Source organism: Gymnoscopelus microlampas (genome assembly GCF_963454915.1).
Source record: "Gymnoscopelus microlampas genome assembly, chromosome: 10".
Taxonomy (NCBI): domain Eukaryota; kingdom Metazoa; phylum Chordata; class Actinopteri; order Myctophiformes; family Myctophidae; genus Gymnoscopelus; species Gymnoscopelus microlampas.
This window is the reverse complement of record NC_139947.1, coordinates 23,754,507-23,780,493: the sequence shown is the minus strand read 5'-3', so window position 1 is coordinate 23,780,493 and position 25,987 is coordinate 23,754,507. Positions and strand designations below refer to the sequence as shown.

The 25,987-nt window shown below is 42.3% G+C and overlaps 1 protein-coding gene across 1 annotated transcript in view; it reads right to left on the bottom strand.

Annotated features, from left to right (window-relative positions):
* nphp4 (nephronophthisis 4) overlaps positions 1-25,987 on the bottom strand; it is a 118,192-nt gene that overhangs the window by 64,988 nt on the left and 27,217 nt on the right. Inside the window, exons 5-6 of the mRNA XM_084069349.1 lie at positions 21,293-21,345; positions 5,721-5,858 (exon numbers count right to left, since the gene is read on the bottom strand). Coding sequence (XP_083925475.1) covers positions 5,721-5,858; positions 21,293-21,345 — 191 coding nt within the window. The remainder of the gene's footprint in view (positions 1-5,720; positions 5,859-21,292; positions 21,346-25,987) is intronic.

The window sequence follows — 25,987 nt, the reverse complement described above, 5'->3', positions numbered from 1 at the left end:
TATCCAAGGCGCTTTACAATGATTGTGCATTACATCCACCTATTCGCACACACATTCATATACTGATGGCGGAGGAAACCACGCAAGTCACCAACCTGCTCATACTTGTCAATAGGAGGGTCTAAATGTCTTAGTGGAAGAGTAGAAAGACCACCTCCAACCACTGCAGATGTGCTCAACTAACACAAGTTATATTGCAGCTTTAATGCTTAGAATTACCCTACCCTAACCATAATATTCATCATAATTGAGGGGTCAAACTTTTGTGATGTTTGTGTTATTTGTGCAGTGACTTTGTTCTGTCCTTGTAATCCATCTGCTCTTCTGTTACACAGTATCTTTGTTCAATTGTTGACCTAGTCTCGTCTGGCTCAAGTCTTTTTATCCTAGCCTCTGTTCCTTTTGATTATTCTGGGAATCTTATAGAGAGCCAAAAAGAGAATATAATAAAAACCATAAAGGGATTAATAACACGGACAATCATCATCATCATCATAATCATCACCATTGTTCTGCAGAAATGGCAGTGGACCAATTTGGCTATATTTTCGGTGGCCAACATTAATCCCCTCATATTACCATTGACATATGCGTAACCTGCGAGGTATTAGCACTGATAATTAGCCGTGGAGAGTTAATGGTGTCATTTTCCAGCTGGGAGTCTCTCTCCTGGGTCGTTGTGATGTATGGGGCTGTTCAGTCGGCAGGGGGTGGCGGGGGGGGTGCTGCCCACTGACTGGTGAAGACGCATTACGGGGGCCTTTCTATCAACTGCATGGCTAATGACCTGGACCAAAGTCACACTGCAACATGGCTAAAGCATGCGCCATAATGAACCACGTTCCTTCCTGTGATGAAACAACCTGCGATAACAATAAGCTAATGGGCCAGGACATGGAGGAAGCGCCAAGGAGGACTGCAGTGTGGAATGACATGAAAAGTAATGGGTTTACACTTTGCGTGAACCCGCCGACGTCACGCCTACTATGTCGGCGTGCGTTTCTAGATGGTGACATTGTATGTCATACGCGAGGGCATTCAGCTGCAGAAAACAAGGACAAATTAAATAACTATATTCTTCCTTACCTTGATACTAGTATCGAGTACAAAGTGTCTACAGCATGGGTTCTCAACCTTTTCTGGATGAAAATCTAGAAAGCGTTCGCGGCCATCGGCTGCCGTGTTAAATGGTCCGATGGGAGGGCCGCATGCATTTATAGAGCATGTTATGATCAATCAATCGATTGTGTTCTGGCTTCGATCAATGGAACTAACATACCGGTAGTATACTTCCTTAGTTCCTATTTAGCAGTATCACAATGAAAACTCACCTTTCAAGGTTTTAGAGAAAAATACCATGCCATTTAAAAATAATATTAATATTATATTATCCTTAAAATCATGCCAATGATTTGGGGCCCCCTTTGCAATATCTTCACGGCCCACCAGGTTGAGAATCACTGATCTACTGTATATACCCTTATTAATATGTCCTGTAGGCACAGTTGATATGTTTTATTGACAGGTGGCAGGAATGATCTTATTGTATTGTTCTGTTACCCACTAACCGTCCCTGTAGAAATACAAGATGTGTTTTTACAAACGAGCAACTGCACAGGTGAACTGTGATAGCCTCACAAAGTCAGTCTAAATCTCCCGAGCTCAGTTTTTGCTATGGGATATTAGTCTGGAAAACATCTACTGAAAATCGATTGATTCCAGCACCTATATAAGATCGCTAGCTTAGCTTTGCTAGTGGTAGGGTTGTTCACTAGCGGACCAGTTTCCCCCGCTCCAATCCCCTGGAATGTAGTTTTGGTCTAAACCCACAACCCTAGCAAATGCCTTTTGAGCCTTGGCAGAAGTCGAACCACTGTGAGCAAGGTGAAATGTGTTAGCTGGCATTGAAAGGCTACTTAGTTGTGGCATGAGTGTCACACACCGCAAATAGCAGATCTACAAGCTCACAATGTGTCATGCCACAACACATTGTGAGCTTGTGGATCTGCTATTTTCGGTGCGCGACACACCCACACAAAACTAAATATAAATTAGGCTTAATCTTTCAGCTGGAATTACTGAAAGAAGACCAAGCCCCCTTGGAAACCCCAGTATTTCAAACAGCATAATACACACATGTAAATGCTTAATTCACAGAGTCCATGCTGCCAGCAGTTTGCTGTCGACATGTTGATGGCAAACGAATCAAAGAGGCACATATGAGACACACATGAGTGGGTTCAAACATCATTTTAGTGAAGCATGAAAAACACTCTGACTAAAGCTTCATACGGTGCTGCATGCCCTATACCACAATTAATTTGTGGAGGGCATGATTGGTTCCAAGACGTATGGGATGCAAGCTTGTAGACCTATATCTGTTATTTTCGCATTTCACACTTTTCTTTTTTTTTTTTATCTTCCAAAAATGAATACAGTACTTCTACTTTTGGTACAGGTAGACTGTACATTTGGCTGCCAATACTTTTATACTTCTACTCAAGTAAAGTTTTGTAAAATGTCTTTTTACTTGTATCAGAGTATTTCTAGTTGTGACATTGATACTTTTACTTCAGTAAAAAATAAGACTACTTCTTCTACCACTGTTTAAATTACAGCGGCTGCTTTCAAAGGCAAAGCGACCACGTCTGCTGGTCCAAAGCAGCACATACACCGTACAGACTTTGAGAAAACGGGCTTCCCTCGCGTGGTTTCAGGAAATTATTCAGCAGAGTTATTAAAAATCTGCGGCAGATCGCTGACTCCCCCCCCATCTCCTGTCCCCCGGCTCTGACATTGGGACTTTGTTGAACTTGCAAAAAAAATAAGCTTGTTAGCAAGCTGAGCAGGTAAGGGAATGAAAATGTATGTTTTCCTCGCTAATAATGTTTTCTCCACGTAATCTATAATTCAGCAGCATCCGACGTACAGATGTTAGCTTTCGAGTGGAGCGAGGGGCAGACCTGGGAGTGCAGCGCTGGCTGGCGAAGACTCATCGTGTTATAGGTTCACCCTGCTCCGAGGAGGGCTGCAACTATCTATTATTTTCTCAGCAATTATTCTATCAATTACTTTTTCATTTGAAATATTTGTTTTATTTTTTATACATCAATGAATTGGTTAAACACTTAAGTGTTATTTTATGATTATAATTATTGTATAAAATCATTACTAATTACTTTTTTATAATTGTTTAAATCAATTGGATTAACTGTAGCCCTAGCTTCGGACCATTCCGGATCACGTCAGCTAAGTTGTCAGTCACAGGACAGTTGAAATGCTTTCTTGTAATTGTCTCTCTGGTGGTAATTCCTCATGATACATTTCCTCAAGTAAACAAACAGCCCAAAACTAGAAAAAGTGCTCCTCGGAGCACAGGTCTCCGCCAGGTCAGGTAGGTTAGTGTGGGCCAGCAATGTTCAGAATTCGCCAATCAGGCTGGAATGTGAAAAATCAGGCGGATCGGACGGATCCGTCTTGATCACTTAACTAAAGAGATCATTTGTACTGATTTGTGACCTCCTGGTGGCGCTATAATAGGGCAATGTTGAAAGGGTGGCATTTGTGGCTCAACATAGTGCATATGTGCGTGCAAAGTTTCACCGCAATCGGACGCTGCGTTCATGATTTGCAACATTTTGTTGAAAACGGGCCACCCTTGCAAACTTTAGATGTCAATCTTAGCCAATGAGGATGGAATATGACAAATCTAACAGATCGTTAGACTTAATCACATGACTATAGAGATCATGTCTTCTGATTTGCTTGAAATTTGGATCAAATCTGAAGGAGCATTATCGTAAAATGTGTTTTATATAAGTCGGCCTCCTGGAGGCGCTATAAAAGGCAGATGTGAAAAATGCAGGGCAAAGGTTTTTCCTTGACATCTAGGGAGTGCATACAAAGTTTTACACAGATCGGTGCAGTTATAGGTAAAAACACGAATCGGCCTGTTATAGCGCCACCATGAGGCTGATTTCAATATGTTCAAGTGGCATTTCTTCCTCGGCCTAGTGAGAATGTGCGTGCAAAATGTCACGGAAATTGCATGCTGCGTTCATGATTTGCAACATTTTGTTCAAAACGGGGCACTCCTGCAAACTTTAGATGTCAATCTTAGCCAATCAGGATGGAATATGAAAAATATAACAGATCCATATGATCACATGACTATGGAGATCATGTCTTCGGATTTGCGTGAAATTTAGATAAAATCTGAAAGAGTAACATCATAAAATGTGTTTAATATAAGTCGGCCACCTGGTGGCGCTATAAAAGGCAGATGTGAAAAATGCAGGGAAAAGGTTTTTCCTTGGCCTCTAGGGAGTGCACATACAAAGTTTTACACAGATCGGTGCAGTTATAGGTAAAAACTCATTTTTTCAAAAAAAAAACACATTTCAAGTGGCATTTCTTCCTCGGCCTAGTGAGAATGTGTGTGGAAAATTTCACGGAAATTGCATGCTGTGTTCATGATTTGAGGCATTTTGTTCAAAACGGAGCACTCCTGCAAACTTTGGATGCCATTTTTAGCCAATCAAGATGGAATATGAAAAATATGAAATACCCATTTCGTTTACTGACTATAAAGATACTGTGTACTGATTCGCGTGACGTTTGGACAAAATCTGTAGGAGTACTATCAAAAAATTTGTTTTGCAAAAAGCGGCCTCCTGGTGGCGCTATGACAGGCCCATGTGAAATATTTGGGGCAGAGGTTCTGAATTGGCATCCAGGGAGTGTGTGTGCACAGTTTCACTTGGATCAAGCCAACGGTGCCAGAGATTAGCTGTCCACAGACGGACGGACAGACAGACGGACGGACGGACCGGGTGCAAAACATACTCTCTCGCCATGTCTTACGGCCTGGCGGAGACAATAAACACTGTAACAGATGACATATACCATTCATTTGCATACACCAACTCTCCCAGGTAGCTAATCGATAAACCATATTACCATGACCCGTACAGAAGCGCACGCATTTCTGAACTGAATTTTCAAAAATGCATCGTAGGCAAACAAAGACTAATAATGACGTTCTTGGACTAGACTGATTAAAACAGTTTCTTCAGGCTATGTGTTAAATATTATGAATATTAAAATATTGGACATCTTAAGGACACTGAAGCGGCCTTTGTGGATAGAATTGAAAAGCAAAGTCAGAGAATAATGCTTCTTTTGATTAAAAAGATGAAAAGGATCAGCTCTCTGCTCCTCCAAAAACAAAGAGCATGGAGAGGCTGCTGCCAAGGTCTGCATGTTTTGTGTGTGTGTGTGTGTGTGTGTGTGTGTGTGTGTGTGTGTGTGTGTGTGTGTGTGTGTGTGTGTGTGTGTGTGTGTGTGTGTGTGTGTGTGTGTCTGTCGGTGTCTGTGTGTATATTGCATGTGTTTCTATGCACGTACATGCCCACATTGGTATGTTATGTATGTGTGCATAAAAATACACATTTCTAGTGCCAGTATGTGTGCACGCGTGCGTGCGTGTATGCATCTGTCGGTGTGTGCGTGCGTGCATGCGTGCGTGCGTGTGTGCGTACAAGTGTGTGTCTACGTGCGTGTGTGCGTACAAGTGTGTGTGTGTGTGTGTGTGTGTGTGTGTGTGTGTGTGTGTGTGTGTGTGTGTGTGTGTGTGTGTGTGTGTGTGTGTGTGTGTGTGTGTGAGCGCCTGCATGGGAGCGTGTACGTATGTGGGAGAGGGTACGGGGGTGGAATCTTACGACATGTGACAGCTGGTGGGCCGATGCCAACGGGGAAGGATAGAGCAGAGAAGGAAACGGCTGTTGCCACGGCAACGCGGCGCTGGAGTGGCTGATGGTCGGGTAGCGTGAAGTGGCGGCCAGCTGAGACAGAGAAAGCTGTAGAGAAACGATGCAAACCAAGAACCATTATTATTAACAAAAAACACATTAAAACACATTTGAAAAACACTGTACCTGTTGCTACTTTTTTAACCTTGCCTCAGTGCGGCATTTTATGTACTGTATTCACCGACATGCACGCACACCTGCATACTTGCTACTACACATGCTATCTGTATATATGTATAGACTTTGATCATTTGACCTGTTATCATGTTTGTTTCTTTGTTTCTTTTGTTCTTACCTCTCCAGCTCTACCCCTACCTCTCTCATGAAAAATACAACATTTTTAATAATTTCACCTTTCATCTTCTTTACACCTGTAAAGTTGTGACGTGACAATAAAGATGATTCTGATTCAATGACAAGACTATTAGGGCTGGGAGATAATTAATTGCCCAGCCCTAACAGCCATATATACTCGTGCTGCTGCTTTTTTTACTATGACCGTCCTGTGACAACAGTCCTGCCACTTACCCACCCATCCACCTATCAAAGTGTGACGCTTAACCACTTAAGTTCTACATCAGTGATTCTCAACCTTTTTAATTTCAAGGACACCCAGTTTGGTGCATTAGGCGATGGACACGCCATGACTCTGAGAGTGTAAAAATGGAACCAAATGGAACCGTAATGGTAATTTTGCTTCCATTTGTACACTTACAGGTCAGAGTTACAGACCTCCATGTTGTTCCTAACTATCAATCATTTAGCTGGGGACCCCGGACCCCAATTTCAGAACTACTGCTATATATACTTCATTGTACGATGAACAGTGCATTACAATGTTTTGTAAGCTTTTAGATCAACCATTATTTATATATATATATATATATATATATATATATATATATATATATATATATATATATATATATATATATACATATATACACACATACATACATACACACACACACACACACACACACACACACACACACACACACACACACACACACACACACACACACACACACACACACACACACACACACACACACACACACACACACACACACACTAACTTAGCTATTTTGCTTAGCTAATTTTCTTTTAATGATTTAATAAAAAATAAAAAGTTTTCTGAAACTCTTCAAAAAGCAAATATTCTTTTCGACTGGGAACAACAACAACAACAACAAAAAATGGTGCCTGTGATTCCAGAGCCATTCCAACTGCCTGACGATTTGTCACAAGAAAACGGTGCAGCAAATAATACTGGCAAATGTGTAAAAATGTTTGGCTGCAGTTGAAAAATTGGACTTGGGGCTTTGAATTGAAAGTTCACCCTCAGACAGGATTCATTGATTTTGCATCACCTTCAGAAGGTTTAGTCTGTACAAGGAGCTCATGTTAAGTTCTTACAAGTAAGAACAAACTCTTGCCTTAGTGGCACTGAGTGATATGTAACTTATTGACACTGACTTGCCATAAAATACAGAAATAAAGTTACAGCATTCAGGTGACAGCTGACATGAACTAGTGAAAAATAAACACAACTAAATACATTTAGTGATAAAGTGCTACAAAGCCTTAACACACTGTTGTGGTGTTAGGCTTGTTTACAGAGATATTCTCAATGAATAATTCCACTTATAATGTAAACACATTAAATGCATAAATGCACTTTATTCATTAATCAGGGTTCAACAATAATAATTGCCAGACTGCCCAGGGCAACTAGTAAATGGTTAATGGACAGTAGACTGTATTTCAGATGTGTAGGCCTTCATAAAAACTGTTTTACGCCAACCAACCGTGCAGTCAGTTTGACACATCCGATTTTATGGTCCAGTCATCTAAATTGTGCAGATTAAGTTCAAGTTGTTGGCAAAGATTACCAGGAACATTGTTCTTTAATCGAAAAGAAACGCGAAATGGGATTTTAATAGATTTTTTTTATTTAGCTTGTAGATCGAAGCAAGGCCGTCATAAAACCGCCTTGTCATCATCAATGACAAGATTTTGCATTGCCGGTCTTACATCAAAATTGGCAAGTTTGGCAACCTACAGTATCAAACTCTGTGGCTCAACACTCCCCTGACTTGAATAAGAGAAAAGCCAGCCAACGTGAACACTTCACCCAACACATTACATTACTGTTTAGATTAATCATTTGCAAACTCGCAAGATGCGATCAAGTAAAAATTGAACTCATATTTGCTGGTTGTCGTAAAGGGACAGCGTTTGGAGACCCTACACAGACAGTTGCTTAGTGTGGAGGGTGGGATTCTTGCGCTATAGAACTGTTACAATTATTCATGAATTTACCCACATGTAAGTCCTCAAACTCAAAATGTCAGGTCGTAATCTATTACAGTGACTGAGCAGCCATGTAGAAAAACTGCGTAATCACAGGATCAATATTTAGGCCTATAGGTATTGAGCATTCAATCTTTTCCTGGGCATAAAACTGTCAGTAATATTATGACGTTCATATAACGCCACAAATCCATGAGTCATGGTCATCAACTCCAATGACAACTGAGCCCATCAAGAGAACAATTCTCATCATGAATGGATCAATAATTATTAATCAGGAACCGAAAGTATTCCAGTTCAGATAGACACAGGATATCTGCAGATTTTTAAATCACCAATCTTATGACTTTTAAGACATTTTTAATACCCCTCTCTGAAAGTAAAAAATAAAAGAATTTCAGAAATTAAACACAGACATTTTAAGGATCCGTGGGAACCGAGTAAAATCCTTTAGTGTTCCTCTGTACACTCAGAGTTATATGAACCCCAATCTGGGAACCCATCGCCAAATGAAAATGAAAAACAGCGCCCTCTGCTGTTTTTTACTTATTCACTTGGCTCTGGGAGGAGCTCAACGAAGCATACGTGCGCATGGAAACCGGGGTTTTTGGTCTGCCTTCAGTCTTTCACTTCCGGTGGTGCGACTATGTTTTCATTTCCACTAACAATATTTCTCCACGGAACACTAACACCAATTCTCCCAAAGAACATGGATCGTTTTGGTTATAAGCCCACTTGTTTCTATGATGAAAGAGCAATTTAAAATGTTACAAATTTTCCGTGGTCTTGTCGGCTTCGAGGACGCTATTGTTAAATGAGTTTCGGTTTGTTTCTAGTGGGGAAGGAACGGCACACACGTAAATCCCGCCCACTACATTTGATTGGGTAAAGCGCGGCCTGCTTCCTGATCTGATAGCACGCCCACTTGTAACCAATGCGCACGTGTTGTCAACACGGCTACCGACAGATTCAAACGCAGAGCAGAATCTGTTCTTGAGAGATTATATGAACCCTAAGGGCGCGCTCCCACCAAAACATGGTCGGCTAGCATTAAACGCAGGTTGTGCGCAGCCACAGGTTTTTGCAGCCAGCGGATTCTAAAAAACGGGAGTGACCCACCTGTCACTCACTTTCAAGACCCTCCCCGTAGCCCGCACCGCCTTCTGCCTTGAGCACCATGTTGCTTCCTGAGTCTTGGGACGGTCCGCCTTCGACTCACCCGATTGGACAGAGGGGGAAAATCAGCTCCTGCCTCCAGCAGTTTTATGCTTCAAATGGACAAGTCGTGTAGAGCGGATAAACGCAAGGTCTGCGCGACAGGCGGAAAGATCCACTCTTGCGTGAATCCACGCATTTACATTGACAAAGCATTGGCAGATTCTGCCCCTGAGGTAAAATAAAAGTGCGGTGGGAGCGCGCCCTAACAGTGAGAGAGGAATGACATACTGTACAGAATTTTAATTTAGTTATCAGGTAGATTTAAAGGTATTGTAGGGAACATTAAGCCTAAATTTAAAATATATATATATATATATATTTTGCATTTTTTCGCCTCTATCAGCCACTATATAATGATGCTGGGGTGTTTTCCTGCATTGAAACACAGTCCTCCTTCTGAAATCCGTATTTTCCCTAATGTTTATGTGTTCTATGTTTATGTCCGGTACGTAAATTAACGCACGCATGTGCGCGTCCGTGCGCGTCCGTGTCCGTATGAACGTTTACTTTCGGTTTTAAAACTTTTAAGATAGCGTGTGGATAGAATTTAGTTGTTTAACTTCATATATGTGGTCAATTTATCATGAAAGAGCCTATTTAAAAATAAAAATTCAGAGAACCAGCAGGGCGGGAATTTCCGCATATTGTATCCCAATAAAGCAACCTGTTTTCGGGCACCATCCCTTCAAAAGTACCTCTCTATGGAAGTCCCTCCTGCGTCACCCCCTGGTGGTCGGGGAAAAGTACTGCTGGTGTTTATTTACCTCTGAACTCGCCGTGTATCCCTTTAACATTTCACTGTAAACAAGAGTTAAGTGAAATGCATCTTGATGGCAATGGCGATGGTAACAACAAACGTGAAGTCGTTACTGTACGTTCTGATGCATTGTCCATGGCCTACTTCAACAATTATCCAAACTAATTGATATAATCTACAATAAAAAATAATCAATAATTAAGTACAATTATCTATTAATAATCAATCCCTATTTTGAGCATGTCATTATAGGTGAAAGGTTTCAAAAACAGTGAAAATAGCTGATCCACAAGCTCACAACGCTGGCTCATAGACATTAAAACCGATACAACAGCAAAGAGAAAGCGTTTTTATTGAGGTCAGAAACTAAAACAAATCAGGTTCATTGTAGCGAGTAACGCAGTGGATCAGTCATGTGTAATAATATTACAGTTTTGGCTGCTGTAATAAGCTACACTACTTGTTACTGGGTAAAGTAATCATATTACAGTAATATATTACAAAGTAACGTGTTACTGCCCAACACTGGTTCTAGCCCTACTAGGGCTTCTCCAGATCATTTCAACTCAACTTTATCTACTGCAGTGGTTCTCAAACTTTTTAAGTTCAAGGAGCCCATAACTCAGAGAGTGTACAAATGCGTTTGTACACATTAGTAAACTCTCAGAGTCACCGTCCTGTAAGGGTCTATTTGGAACCCCTTCAAGGAACCCTGAGGGTCCTTGGACACTTTGAGAACCACTAATCTACTGGTTTGCTTGGGAGTATCAGTGCATTGCTTTGACACAAAACAAATCGCCCTCCAGGACACAATAGATACTATATTGAGCCATATCGACCGGGGTGAGGGGGATATGTTCAACCCCTCATTGATCTGTTGTAGTCAAATGAATGAACACACACATACACACAGTATGTAATGTAATTAAATTAATTAGAAATTATTAATTTAAAATGTTCATTGTTCATTGTTCTCCATTTTTACACTTAAATAAACACACATTTTACTCAACACATATACACAGAGAGAAGTGCAAAAGAATACAAACATATGGTTAGATACACACGTATAAACCGCACGCACACGCACACGCACACACACACACACACACACACACACACACACACACACACACACACACACACACACACACACACACACAGGGCGTTGCATCCTTCGAAGTGTCAATTGAAGCCAGTGTGTGGCGGTGAACAGATGATCTGCTTCATGGCAGTTGGCTGTCTCTCTTATTACATGTCGGGCCAAATGCTGGCAGCTACAACTACAGCACTACTAATTGCCTGCTCTCTGCGCGCTCGTGTGTGCGTGTGCGTGTGCGTGTGCGTGTGTGTGTGTGTGTGTGTGTGTGTGTGTGCTTCACACATCACGCAGAGTGAGCGTGCTGTCTTTCTCACACGCTATCGCGGGCTGCGGTGACTCGATGTGAGATCACACGCTTGTGACGTTGACACGGAGTCAAGCTCATCATATGTCTCAAGACAAAGTGAAGGAAATAGAAGGTGAGAGACAGAGAGGGGGAGAGAAAGAGAGAGAGAGACAAAGAGAGACGAGAGATAGAGAGAGCAAGAGAGAGACAGAGAAACAAAGAGAGTAAGAGAGAGAGAGATGAGAGAGAGACAGAGACAGAGAGAGAGAGAGAGAGAGAGAGAGAGGTGGTGGGTTATAAAACAGACAGCAGATCTTAAGCTTGAGTGGTGTGTCGTACACTGAAAATAGCAGATCTAAAACCTCCCAACGTGTCACAGTGCAACTCTTTGTGAGCTTGAATATCTGTTATTTTCTATGTGCGGCACCGGCGCGCAACCAAGTATAAATGAAGGCTAAAGAAAAAGTTGGAAGGAGATGGTGTATGTAACGTGGAGAACAGGTGGAGGAGATAAGCACGGGGAGGGGGGGGGGCAGGAGAGGGTGTGAACGAGTATGAACAACAGGGAGGGCGAACGTCTGCGAGGGCGATAATTATGTGCACGAGTGTGACGAGATTACAGCGAGGAGAAAGAGAGAAATGGAAAAAGTTGTGTGCTGCGGGAGACGATAAAACATGAACCACTTAAACCCTCTATTCTTAGTTAAATGAACTTGAGTTACAACTGTACTTTTTTCCCTCAACACCTACATTTATTCACCAAAAAATAATAATTAGGTATGCTGGGGAGATCTGCTATTTTTGACAAATTGAGTATCAGTATATTTTGATGCTAATACTGCTAAGTACATTTTTGAATACAGGCCTTCTACTTTACTTTAACTTTTGTGATATTGCTACGTCTGACAACAACCCACATGTAGGCAATAGAACTGAAGCACGGCCCAGGCTCACACATCCACGCTGTCCATCCCGACTAGCAGGAGACGAAGCCGGGCCGATGTTCCACAGCGGAGCAACAGGATTGGTCCCCGACATGCGCAAACATACTCGGGGACGCTCCCAAAATGCTGGCTATAAATACCGCAGGTTCCCTGTCATTCCGTGCCGGAGTGAACCAAAAGTGTCAGGGATCAATAATTTATGCGAGCAAGAGAACGTTGTCAGACACAACAATGACTACAGACAGTGCTGGGGGGGGGCAGATTCTGCTTGTTTACGGAGCTATTTCTGTATTGATTATACACCACTTGAGAGTGAGATTGAGGGGTGGGGGGGCACGGATAAGTGGGGATCATTTTGAAAGAGAGTGTGCGTGCATGCGTGTGCGCGTGCGTGCGTACGTGCGTGCGTGCATTGGCACTGTGTGTGTGTTGAGATGTGATTGCCAATATAAATGGCAGGGCTTCACATAGTTTTTTCCTTTTCATATCGGTATTCTGAAAGTTGGACGGCCATCAAATAAAACTTCTACATTATGGGCACCCTTATTTCCTCAAATTCCTCAGGGATGAGGCTGTGCAAGGGAATAATATAATACATCGTGCAAAGCATTGCAATTCTGCATGAAACTTTAGTAACTGCAATTTCGATCTATTTTTCTTTCTTTAAAAAAAATCTTTGGTACATACTGTAGATAATTGGTCACTTTGGGGGAAACATTTACTGAAACCGGATCCTTGAACATTGACAATATGATGTGAGCACCTAATATTATAAATAAATCATAAAGCCTAATACTGTTAAGTACTTTTAAAGGTGCATTCACAATGGACGCGATACAACTAATTGTGCCACTTGAATCGTGGAAAACATGTTGCTCTGTTGTATTCACACCAGCCACTTATAGGGTTCTGAATGGATTTGAATGGCTGTTTAACAGTTGATGGTTGGTGGTGCATTGGTTGGTGGTGTGGCTGGGAGAGGGATCTGTGTATTCATGTATTTGTATACTTGTATTGTATGTATCTTTTATATGTATGTAGGCTATGTATTATATGTATTATAATACATAGTATACCCATCGCATCGGGCATAGACATGAAATATCACTCCATGTATCATCTTTGCATTGATAATCTAGTTTAGTACTACGGCAATGCCCGTTGGGATAGCAAGTATCAACCACTCCAAATATGCAATAACTGTTATACCAGTTGAAACAAAGACATCAGTGCTATGACGTCATATTGATGACATCAGAGATCTCCATAAATGGGCATAAAAGGGACACAGACAGAGACACAGAGATACAGATTTGTGGATTTATAATTTCTGGACAAGCACTAATCCAACCGACCTCCCACTCGGCGCTGCACTCCCTTGGGTCCTCGGCGATACACAAGCCAAGATTGTAAAACCTGCAACCTCGCTTGCGCGCGCGCGCGCGCACGCACGCGCGCGCGCGCACGCACGCACGCACGCACACACACACACACACACACACACACACACACACACACACACACACACACACACACACACACACACACACACACACACACACACACACACACACAGTGCCTTTATAGATAGAAGCCAAAGACATGCCAGATTCGAGACCAAGAGGCAGAGATTCAGAGGTGCATGCTTCTATGTGCTTCCATAAGAGCATATACCCTCCCAAAACTTCACAGAAACTGTGTCTGTCCCCCGAACACTTAAACACATGAACCGTAGCTTCCCTATTCTGGGGGTGAACATGTGACAATCTACTGTACATCATGGTATAGAAGGAGCAGACCTACTGTAGTATAAAGCTCTGGGGGACCCCGGTCATCTAAGTATATAGGGTTTAAGGAAAAGTAAATAGAAGAGTTATACATAAAATGGAACACCACCACTGGTATAATTCAACAACATATAAGAATTAAACATCACAAACGATCTAAAATCAGACTATTATATTGATCTATCTTGTCATAAAGTATAGTCTACATGCATCTGCTCTCCCCAGTCATATTAACACTCACATTCCTCCAGACACCGGCCAAGGAGGTGGAATTGCAACGGTTTTCAACTCAAGCATACCAATCAACCCTAGACCTTAATTATAACAAATTTGAAAGCCTTGTACTTACAGTAGCGTTTCACACCCAACCTGGAAAACATCCTACCACTCAAACAGAGAGTGTCTCCTTTCAAACCCCAATGCTTCTATTGAGCCCCCCACCCACAGGAGTGGCCCAATTCTCTCACAACTTGCTACAAAAATCGCTCATGAAAAACTATATAATCTCCTACATTTCATTTTCCACCTTCACATGTGTCTCCTTCTCTAATAATCAAAAAGTGCTAGATATTTCATCTCGCAATTTACTTCCGGATGGTTCGTTTTGCACCTTCTTTTGCCACATCGGTCACGGGAAAGAAATAAGCACTGCCGTGGTCTATGGAAACGAGCCCAAAAGTGCACCCAAATAAGCCCAAAATCGCTTATACAAACAGTCAGACCTGGCAACGCAGCCTACGCCAATCATGTGTGAGAGATCTACAAGCTATGGGGCAGAGACGCCACCGTATCTTAGCAACAACGACAGCGCTCACTCTCATTGGTCGTGTCATGCCAGGAGCAGTTTCCAGACAATGGCATCGCAGAGAGCTTGCTGTAGCCATCACATTCAGTCGCAGCAACGACGGACAGGGAGCTGTGATAGCTGGCATGTAGCTAACACTAACGTCGCTGTCATGCCTGCAGCGGCTGTGCAATCACTTTGTCAACAATGCACGTTCGTGCGCCGAATGTTATTATTGCTGCTCAGTTAGTCCAGTCCCGGACCCCCCCCCCCCCCCCCCCCATTTTGTTTGACTCCGTTCCACAAGTCAATATTGCGCAAATAGCTTATCTACAAGCTCAAATAGCTTATCTACAAGCTCAAAACGCCTCACGTTGAGAGCATAGACTGTATAAATGAGATGGACAAACCCCCTCCGCTGCTTTCTACAGACCGAAAATGAAGCCTTTGCTGCAAGACTGTAGGTCCGCCATCTTTCAATACGCGTCAGAATGAGTTCAGACCATTATTGGTTGGGTAACTTGTCAATCAAGAGCGGGGGGGCGGGGAATGAATGCTATTGGTTGTGTAGCGTGTCAATCAAATCATCCCGCCCCTCCTAGAGAATAGCCTACTTTATCGTCAATTTTATAATAAATAGAACCATAATTTAGCAAAACGCATATCCTGATGATTGAAAGGAGACTTTAAACTAGCGACTGGAAGCATATAGAATTTATGACAATTTTTATTACAGTAAGAAAATCTAGTCTAAAGTTTGTCAAAAAACCCATTCACTTGCGCTAAAATAAATTCTTTCTGAACCCACAGGTCGGCGCAGGGTAAAACAGCGCCACTCTGGCCATTTTGTCGGCCTCATCGTAAATATCTCAGCCTTGCCCCTTGGTTGAGAGGCGCTGTAAGCTTGTAGATCGGCTATTTTCAACATGTTTGCCTCTCTCTTATATTATTTGACAATTTGGCCAATATAGTACAGTTTGTTGACTACTTTTGTTGCAGTAATGGTCTTTTCCTTTACTTTCGTTTTTTTATTGTCTCCGCCAGGCCGAAAGGCATGGCGCGAGAGTATGTTTCACCCCCTGTCCGTCCGTCCGTCTGTGGATAGCTAATCTCCCGCATCGTTGGCTTCATCGCAGCGAAACTGTGCACACACACTCCCTCGATGCCAATTCAGAACCTCTGCCCCATTCTTTTCACATGGCCCTGTTATAGTGCCACCAGGAGGCCGCTTTTTGCAAAACACATTTTTCCACAGTACTCCTACATATTTTGTCCAAACATCACGCAAATCGGTACACAATATCTCTATAGTCATTAAAAACAACGGGTCCTTCAGATTTTTCATATTCCATCCTGATTGGCTAAAAATGGCTTACAAAGTTTGCAGGACTGCTCCGTTTTGACCAAAATGCCTCAAATTATGAACACAGCATTCACTTTCCGTGCAACTTTGCTCCCACATTCCCACTATGCCCAGGAAGAAATTCCACTTGAGATTTTTCTAATCAGCCTCATGGTGGCGCTATAACAGCCCGATATGTGTTTTTACCTATAACTGCACCAATCTGTGTAAAACTTTGTATGTGCACTCTCTACAGGTCAAGGAAAAACCTTTGCCCTGCATTTTTCACATCTACCTTTTATAGCGCCACCAGGAGGCCGACTTATGTAAAACATATTTCTTTACTACTTCCAATTTTAGCTACATTTCACGCGAATCGGTACACATGATCTCTATAGTCATGTGCTCAAGACCGATCTGTTTAACTTTTCATCTTCCATCCCGATTGGCTAAAATTCACATCTAAAGTTTGCAGGAGTGGCCCGTTTAGAACAAAATGCCACAAATCATCAATGCAGCGTCCGATTGCGGTCAACTTTGCACGCACATTCACACTATGTTGAGGAACAAGTGCTACCATTTTAACATTGGCCTGTGGGGGGTCCCCACCGACAGGTTGAGAACCACTGTATTAGGGGAGAGTCAGTGAGAGCTGGATAAACGAGGTAAAATGTGTCAAAAGGAGTCTGTACGGCTGTCGATAAATGAACACATGACGTCGGTGGGAGAGGAGATATTGTGTCTTTTGGACAAACAGCAGCGTGGTGCTGATGTTTGTTGTGTGAAGCAGCTTAATGTCAGAGTATTTGTGTTGGAGCGCCTCAGTGCGGCTGCAGAGCTCATGTGCAACATCTTCCAGAGAGAGATAGAGACACTAGAAACTCTGCTGGAGAAAAAACAACACTGCTGGGCATTGACTTTCATATGGACATTGATCTACACACTGCAGGTATGTCTGTTACACACACAACATCAAACTACACACTACAAGTATGATGCAGCATTTGCATTCCAGCCAGCACGCCAGCGTAGTTCCCATATGGTTTCAAGGTGGGCTAAACCATATGGACCCCATGTCGGCAATGTCATTGTGGACATACGTGTGTTCTACCTGGCCCTTAGGTGGGCCCCACCTAGGCAATTCTATGTGGGGCCGAGGTGGGTCTTAACTGCGATGCCCATGCGAGTTTAAGTAGCTTCTACCTGGCCCTTAGCTGGGCCCCTACTAGCCACGTTTATGTGGGACCGAGGCGGGTCCTAACTGGGTTCGCCCATCCAGCCTTTAAGTGGGTTCTACCTGGGCAGTAGGTGTACCCTAACCAACCAGAGTGCAGTGCCCATCGCTCCAAATGTTGTGACGTCAGGGCTCTCAATACTGCACATTGGTCGAGGAGGAGGGGCCGCAGGGCGACCGCACACATCGCTGAACCAATGGTAGCCCACGGATGTTTCCTCTGGAGATTTAAAATCTTCCCCTCTATGCCACATATCATCCGCGCTACAGGGTCTTCACTGACTAAGCCACGGCCCCACTGGCCCTCATGACGCTACGCCACTTATATGCGCTGCCAAGTGGCCGCGGGCGCTACGTGGGCGTGGCCGCGGGCTAGACGCGAGGCCCCGCATAGCGGGGCCGAGCATCTAGTTACAGACAATTCAGTTCTATCATAGCATCCTCCTGGCCCATACTAATGTTTATCTGAGTTTTTATTAAGTTTAGTCCTTAGTACTGATGAAGTAATTACAGTATGCGATTTTAATATTCACGCGGATGTTGATAATGATAGCCTTAGCACCACATTTATTTAATTACTAGACTATATTGGCTTCTCTCAGAGTGTAAATAAACCCACTCACTGTTTCACCAAGACTCTTGTTCTCGTTCTGGTAGATAATATATGCCATCAAAGTGCAGCATTAATTATTTTCCCAAAGAATCCTCTTTTATTGGATCATAATACATTTTGAATTCCTATTGCTCGTCATTAGACAAACATCTTCAGTAGATGTCTATCTTAAAGTGCTGTCGCTACATTTAAGGGAAACATACAGTAGCATTTAATTAAATGTCTAAATAATGATCATCTTATTTATAGCGTCACAGGCTCTCTGGTAAAGACACTTGAATCAATTGCCCTTCAAAAAGAAAGGAAGATGATAAAACAAAAGAGGTGAGCTCCATAACTATATTGATCCATGTATTCATGTAGCTGTAGCTCTCAGTTGTAACACAAGCTTCTTTAATGATAAAATTCCAACTATTAGAGACTAAATGAATCACCTCATGGCCTCAATCAGCACCAATCTTCAAACACAGGTAACTTAAAACAGTTCGTTTTTTTAATCAATCAACCAATATTGCTTTGTTCACCTATAATGACACACCAAAACAGTGATGCCTGGTTGAAAGTGGTTTATTCAATTTAAATTAAAATGTAATATTGAATCGTGTCGCTATAATTGTGTCACTTGCGAATGTCCCCATAGGGCATTGATTATGAACCTCCAACAATGAAAGCCCTTCTTGAGAGAACATTATTTCTTTATCACCTTTTGTAACAGACTCTTGGCTAGGTTTCACGTGTAAAAGGTAGATTTCATAATTGTTCCACATTAGGAACACAAACTGTGTAGGGCACTCGGGAGAACAGATAACACTCTACTGTGATGCATACAAAATAGTTATTTATCTGCAACACCATATGTGCATATCACGGGGTCCAAGTGTGTTTTGGTCTTGTAGAGCAGAGAGAGCAGACAGCTACAGGTGCACAGTCTGTGGGCCAGCTTAATCAAAATGAGCCAGCAGTGCAGACTGACTCATTATAGCCCATAGTTCTAACAGTGAATCACAGGTGATCCCTCTTCTCTGCTCGGAGGCTGTGTGTGTGCATGTGCATGTGCATGTGCGTGTGCGTGTGTGTGTGTGTGTGTGAGATGCAACCGAGGCACCATCCTGGCAGAGAATAGCATTCATCAGAGGTCCCAGTCTACACCGACAGCCCCACTAAGGGTGAGACATCGCTCAAGCCTCATGCCATTCCAGCTTAGCCAAGCACAGATATGCTCAAAACAGCAATACACAATCAGCTATACACGTGCAAAATGGACGTGCACACAAGCACACATATACACACATGTACGTGCACACACACACACACACACACACGCACACGCAGACAAAAAGACCTGCAAAGACAAACGCAAGCACACATGCGCACACACACACACACACACACACACACACACACACACACACACACACGCACACGCACACGCACACGCACACGCACACACACACCCTAGGCCTAGACAAGCCAGCTGCATACACGATCTGTAGAACATTCACTGCAGGACACTTTTTAATAGACCCAATATTTCCGGAGGGCAGGCTCTTTCAAAAGAGGCAGTATTCAGACATTACTGTGCCAAAACAATACAATATTCCCTTTGTCCACAGGTCTTTCCACAAGTAAGACACAATGGAATAGTCTTTTGTCTGATGTGGTATACTTGGTCCTGGCACTGATGGGCGATATGACTTCAAATAAGTATCAGGATTATTCAAACGTTTGCCTTGATTACGATTATTGAAGTTTTTTTTTAATATAGTGAAAATAGCAGATTTCACAACACGTCACATTATCATAGATGGGCTATTTTTGCTATTAATGTTGGTTTCAATATATTTTCGGTTAATTGCCCAGCCCTATGGTCAAGATGGATTTGCAGTAGAGCAACTATTGTCAAACAGGGTTAGCAGTACCCCTGGGGGTACATGAATCGATCTATGGGGCATGCGAACAGTCCTGTTGAGTAGCTGAATGCAGTCTCATTTCCAAGAATGAATCACGCACCCTAGCATAGCAACACACTTATATTATCACATTGTCTGATAAGAGATAAAATTCATAGAATATTATTAGGCTATATAATAACCAACAGTGTGTGAATAGTGCAGGGTTGTTAATTTCTCCTGGAACATAATCCCGCCTACACTATCTATTAATTAGTGATACGTATGTGATAAATCTTAACTGGACAATCTGGTTAAATGTTTTAATTACAATTATTTTGGCGATTGAATGCATGCAGAGTCACGGGTAGGCATCTTGACTGAGGGGTGCTGCCATGCAAAAGCTACAATTGTAACCTTGAATCAGCTAGTTCCTTTTTTCATATCTGTCTGTCTCTGTCTCTCATATGCGCACGCACACACGCACCCACACACACACACACACACACACACACACACACACACACACACACACACACACACACACACACACACACACACACACACACACACACACACACACACACACACACACACACACACACACACACACACACACACACACACACACACACACACACAGCATGCTAAAATGCTAAAAATGTCGAGTGTATAAGGGGGGTACATGCCTGTTAAAAGTTTGGGAACCACTGATTTAGACCGCTTTTGGTTGATATCAGCACACTGGACAGAACATCAATGGAGATGTCAAGTTATATGGTGGCTGGAAATACAGGATCTCTTGGCTCACTCATCCAGCCAGCAAGCACAGATACACTGTAATCTTAAATATACTTAAATATTCTTTGTTTCTGAATACAAAAGGATCCTCTGGCCTGTACCTCTACCAAAGGAGCATACCTCATATACTCCAGTAAAATTCACGAAGCCTAGTTTTATAAAACGTTTAAAAAGACTTTAAGAGAGTGTATGTGGAATAAGAAACAAAACAAATGACTGTGCAGAAGGGGGGAAAAACATATCTTATCTAGAAAAAATACATCAGTGAATTTCAAACAGAACCATGTCCTCATGGCATCTAATTTGCTTCAAACAGTTCAAAGCAGTTATGATTGCATTATTGCTACAGTATATGACCCACACATGGAGGTTCAAAAGCTGTGAGAATAAACAGGCCAGAGAGTCTTACCCCAGGGCCCTGAGGTGATGCTGGAGGAGAAGCCAGAGGAGGCGGCTTCTGACCTAAGGAGAGATGGGGAAAAACAGAGTTGTTAGAAAGATTTAGAATCCACTTATTACCTGCACACCTAATGTTGTGCAATTGTCAGATATGCCGTTTCTACCTGAGAAAAATGAGAAAAGATTTAATTTTGACCTGGACCTTACGACCCTCTTTTTTTTTACCCAAAACTTGAACGTTGACATTTTAAACACAAAACAGGCATCTCTTCTACTGATCATTAAATAAGGAAGATAGCTCTCATTTTGATCAAATGATCTTCATCAGGAAATTCCTGGTGAAGATCTTATGAACAAAACCTGGAGTGCAATAAACATAGCAGACCCTATCCAGTGTACGGAGTGGACATTATAATTTTTTAGATGTTGTTCTACTGATCATTCCCACCAACTTTCTCTAAAATTGGCACATCCATTCTCCAGTTGTAGTATATCGATAACGACCAGACAAGCGGAATGGGCTGAGAACATAACCCCTGTCCTTCCATATAAAGATCCAATGTCCAAGCCCTGTTCTGTTGCTCACATATAGTACTGTAGCTAAATACAAACTATTCTTTTTCATTATTTTCTCAGTGAACAGAGCAACATCGTCATTTCTCCCCAATGAGCTGTATATCTGAAGACCCTGTTAATTTCACAGCCTAGTTAGAGATATAATGGAACAATAACAGGTGCTAGCAGGGAAACTAACACAATGCAATCTTTATTTCCATTGCGTTGTTGTTGATTGAATTGCAAAAAGCCAAAATGCTGCATTAATGCTGTGATACAAAGATGCTAGACAGTGAGTAGAACATCTAAGCAATCTGTTTTAGATAGCTGTCAGTGTAATTTCAGTCAATTCAATGCTGGCATAAAGCTGAAAACCGAGATGTATTTGTATTTGAACAAATAGTTATTTAACCAATCTGTATGGTACAGCTCGGCATTTAAAACAATAGTTCCTAACAAGTTCCCCACCGTACACGTCTCCAAGGGGGAACTCACGTGGGCCACGCAAGCAGGGAAAAAAGGTTCAACAAAGTCTGTACTGCCTCAGGAGCGGCTGAAGCAATTCAGCATCCTCAGGACATTATACGACAGCTAGCACCATTGAGAGCATCCAGACGAGCTACATCACCGCCTGGTATGGGAAACACACCGCCCCCAACCGCCAATCGCTCTACAGAGGGTGGTGCGGAACTGCCCAGGATATCACCAGCCCAGTCACAATCAGTTCACACTGGTATCAAATGCAGAACGAACAGACTGGACAGTTTCCACACTTGAGTTAAACTAATTAGACTGAGCTGGGTGTGACAAGACACCTGTTGTGCATCGAGCTAATCGACGTACACAGGCTAAATCAGCCACACACACACTCAGGGAGAGCCTCTGTCATAACTTGTTTGTCGTTTTACCTGCTCCTTGGATCTTATTTTTGTGTGGTGACAACTACTACCGATTATACTACCTAAGGCATGGCAAGCAGGTAAATGTAGGTTTCTGGTGCTGTACACAAAATAGTGAACTTTAAGGGCAAACAAAAACTTCTGTCCCCTGGCTGGTATTGAGACCGTTACATAGAACAATCACAGCGAACTACACAGCTCAGCTGACACTTACATCATTCACAGGTCAGCAACATCACCACTAAAACAAATCACATTAGCATCTTAGCTCATCATTGGTGTTGTGTAGGCATTGTTCAAGATATATGCACTGTAGCAGCCGAATGTAAAAGGATGTTTGCACATGGAGTGACTTGCTATCCATAGCTACAGATTGCACAGGGAAGCCCTGTGGTTAGACTTGTTTCCTCTTGTCGTATTATTATTTATTCGTGGGTAGCTTAACACATTTCCTGCCATTGACGTACATCTACGGCATTTCAAATCCAACCGTTGACCGCCACACTGTACATCATTTTTTTTAAATCCACAAGAGGCCTAACGCAACTTAGGAATGATTGCTCGACTCTGATAGAAGGAATGGACGGATGTGACGTCATCCCAAATCACTTCCATCCACTCCTACTGTATATTAGGATATCTTTTTTGGTGAAAACAAGCCATATTCAATGGGCGATAGCAACACAATGGCCGATTGCGGGGGAAAAAAATATGGTGAATAGACAAGACCCTCCCCCACCCCCCAGACACTCTTTGTTTACATCCACGTGCACGTCGTGGCTTCCGCGGCTCACCAAAGATCGTCAAACCAAGGTAAAAAACGCTGGCACCAGCGGATGAATTAATTAAATAATACCTGATGTGAATGTGTAAATGATTTCACTCACTATATTACACCTGTAAACTTTTGATATTAAGTTGTGAAGGGAAGTTGATCTAATATCATTGTAGACTTGCATTTCCAATGCTGGATTTCTGGAAAACGATGAGCCGCCATCTTTATTGTGGTTCAGACAGATACTGTAGCAGCCAGGAGAAAGAGGCTGGCCAGTTACTGCCACAGACGGTGGGAGATCCCAGCCAGCAAGCTTGTGCTATGGGAGCCAACACATGGGCATCGATCACGAGGGCTGCATCCTACACCTACCTCATGTGGATGTACTAAAGAAAGATGCGGGGGCGGAAAGTGCTGGTGAGATAACCAGATGTACGGAGGATTGAGATGACCGGAGATGCCACTAGAAAGTTTTTTAATAAAAAGTTATAACAATTAAATATAATATGTTTCTGGTTCAAAATCACTTTCTGTTAGTGAAAAAAAAATCATCTTTTTTAGTTACAGTTTGACTTTAAGCTGACTGGTTGGTAACCATGGTGATATTGAAATCTCACTTTCAGTCCCACACTTTTTTTGCTGTCTCTGGTGGCCACTGTCTGGCCTTTTGAAAATGGCTTCTCTTGCCTGAGGTGACTTGCTATAGCACCCATCTGCTCAAAGTACACCGCGCATAGACAGGACATGGAGCAGTGCTGTCTAGCTCTCTGTCACAATGTGCTCTGACATGTCCATTGCACTTTGTTCCTTATGCTCTTCAGCAAGCAGCATATACTGTACAGTACTGTATGCATAACTCTCATTAGACGAACTGACATGCAACTGTGATCAATGGGATGCATCATCATGCAACTGTGTGCAATCAATGGGATGCATCCTCTTGACAGATGAGGAATCTTGCATAAGATGCTGGAAGTTTTGGAGGGAATGTTATGAAAAAATATATAAAGGTGATGTGTCATTAACCAGCCCTATACTTTGTTGTATGATGAAAAGCTAAATTATCGTGATGTGCCTGTAGATCTATTAACTCTTTCACTGCCAGAGTACTAAATAAGGCCCAGACTGCCAGCGATTCTTTGATTTTCTTACCTTTTCAAGTAGTCACAGAATATTTATCTCCAGTATGATCGATCCCCTGATGGTTGCTATTCACGGAGGGTTTCACTGTGCCTCCACAAAAACAAACAAAAAATGTCATTGCGACCTCCCGTTCGCTTGATATCCGCTGTTAAAAATAGCATGTCGCGCCAAAAATACATAGTAAAAACACAGGAGCCGAGATACAGGTTATTTCCCAAATAAATTAACCAGGAAGTGAATAGAGCAGTAAATCTTTGGATCACGTCCTGGTTCTGTAAAATAATATTTTTTTCAAAATAAAAAAAACTCGTCTTTCTTGTCCATGGCAGGCTGCGCCTTAACAGAATCCGGCAGGCAAAGAGTTAACTCATTGACCACCAATGACACTCCAAGGCTCAGACCGCCAATGACGAGATTCTCATGTGGTGTTTTCAGTGGTTTACAATAGAGGGCGCTCTTCCGCAGCCTGTGAATGATTATGATGATGAAGAGTACACCCAGAATTCACGTGATCACAACAAAACGAAGCTGGTTTCATTTAGTATTATCGGATTTTTAAAAATCGATGAATCAAATTTTCTCTGCTTCATTCAACTGCCCATAACGGATTATCGCGACGGCAAGCTTTTTCCCCCCCGATTCTACGAGACATCCCTACGTCTTTTGAGGCGATCGCCGGGTGGATCGTTGTAAAGAATAATATTCTATGATTTTTCAAGGGTTAGTAAAAATGCTCGAAAATCGCTGGCTAGGGCAGCTATAGATGATGTTTTAACCCTGGCAGTTAAAGAGTTATTTTTGTGTATTTTGGGGGGAAAAAATGTATTATGATGACATGCTCAAAATAGAGATGCCAGGTTAAAAGTTCTTAAAACCTATTAATGAGCATCTATGACAGATGCATTACGATCTTTTGCATATTTTCCTCATCTCAGCTTATCATTAGCCACAAAGCCAATGATGGTCACATAAACGGGAAACGAGTTCCCAGAGTCAAATCCCAGATTTATGAAAATGTATGGCTTGATAGCAAGGATTGACTCCCCCGCTGTGGAAAACCCAATCAGTGTCAGTAAGTATCATGAATAACTTATAGGTTGGTTTTGAGAGTGTGTGGGGGGGTGGAGCGATACTTTTCTATTTGCAAATGAAATGCGCTTTTCTTCCACATTTGGTACTTCCTCATCATATAGTACAAATATACCCAGGGGCATCCAAGATAGCACGTACAGATCTTTTGCATGCAAATATTCTAACTTGGCTAACCACAACACACACACACACACACACACACACACACACACACACACACACACACACACACACACACACA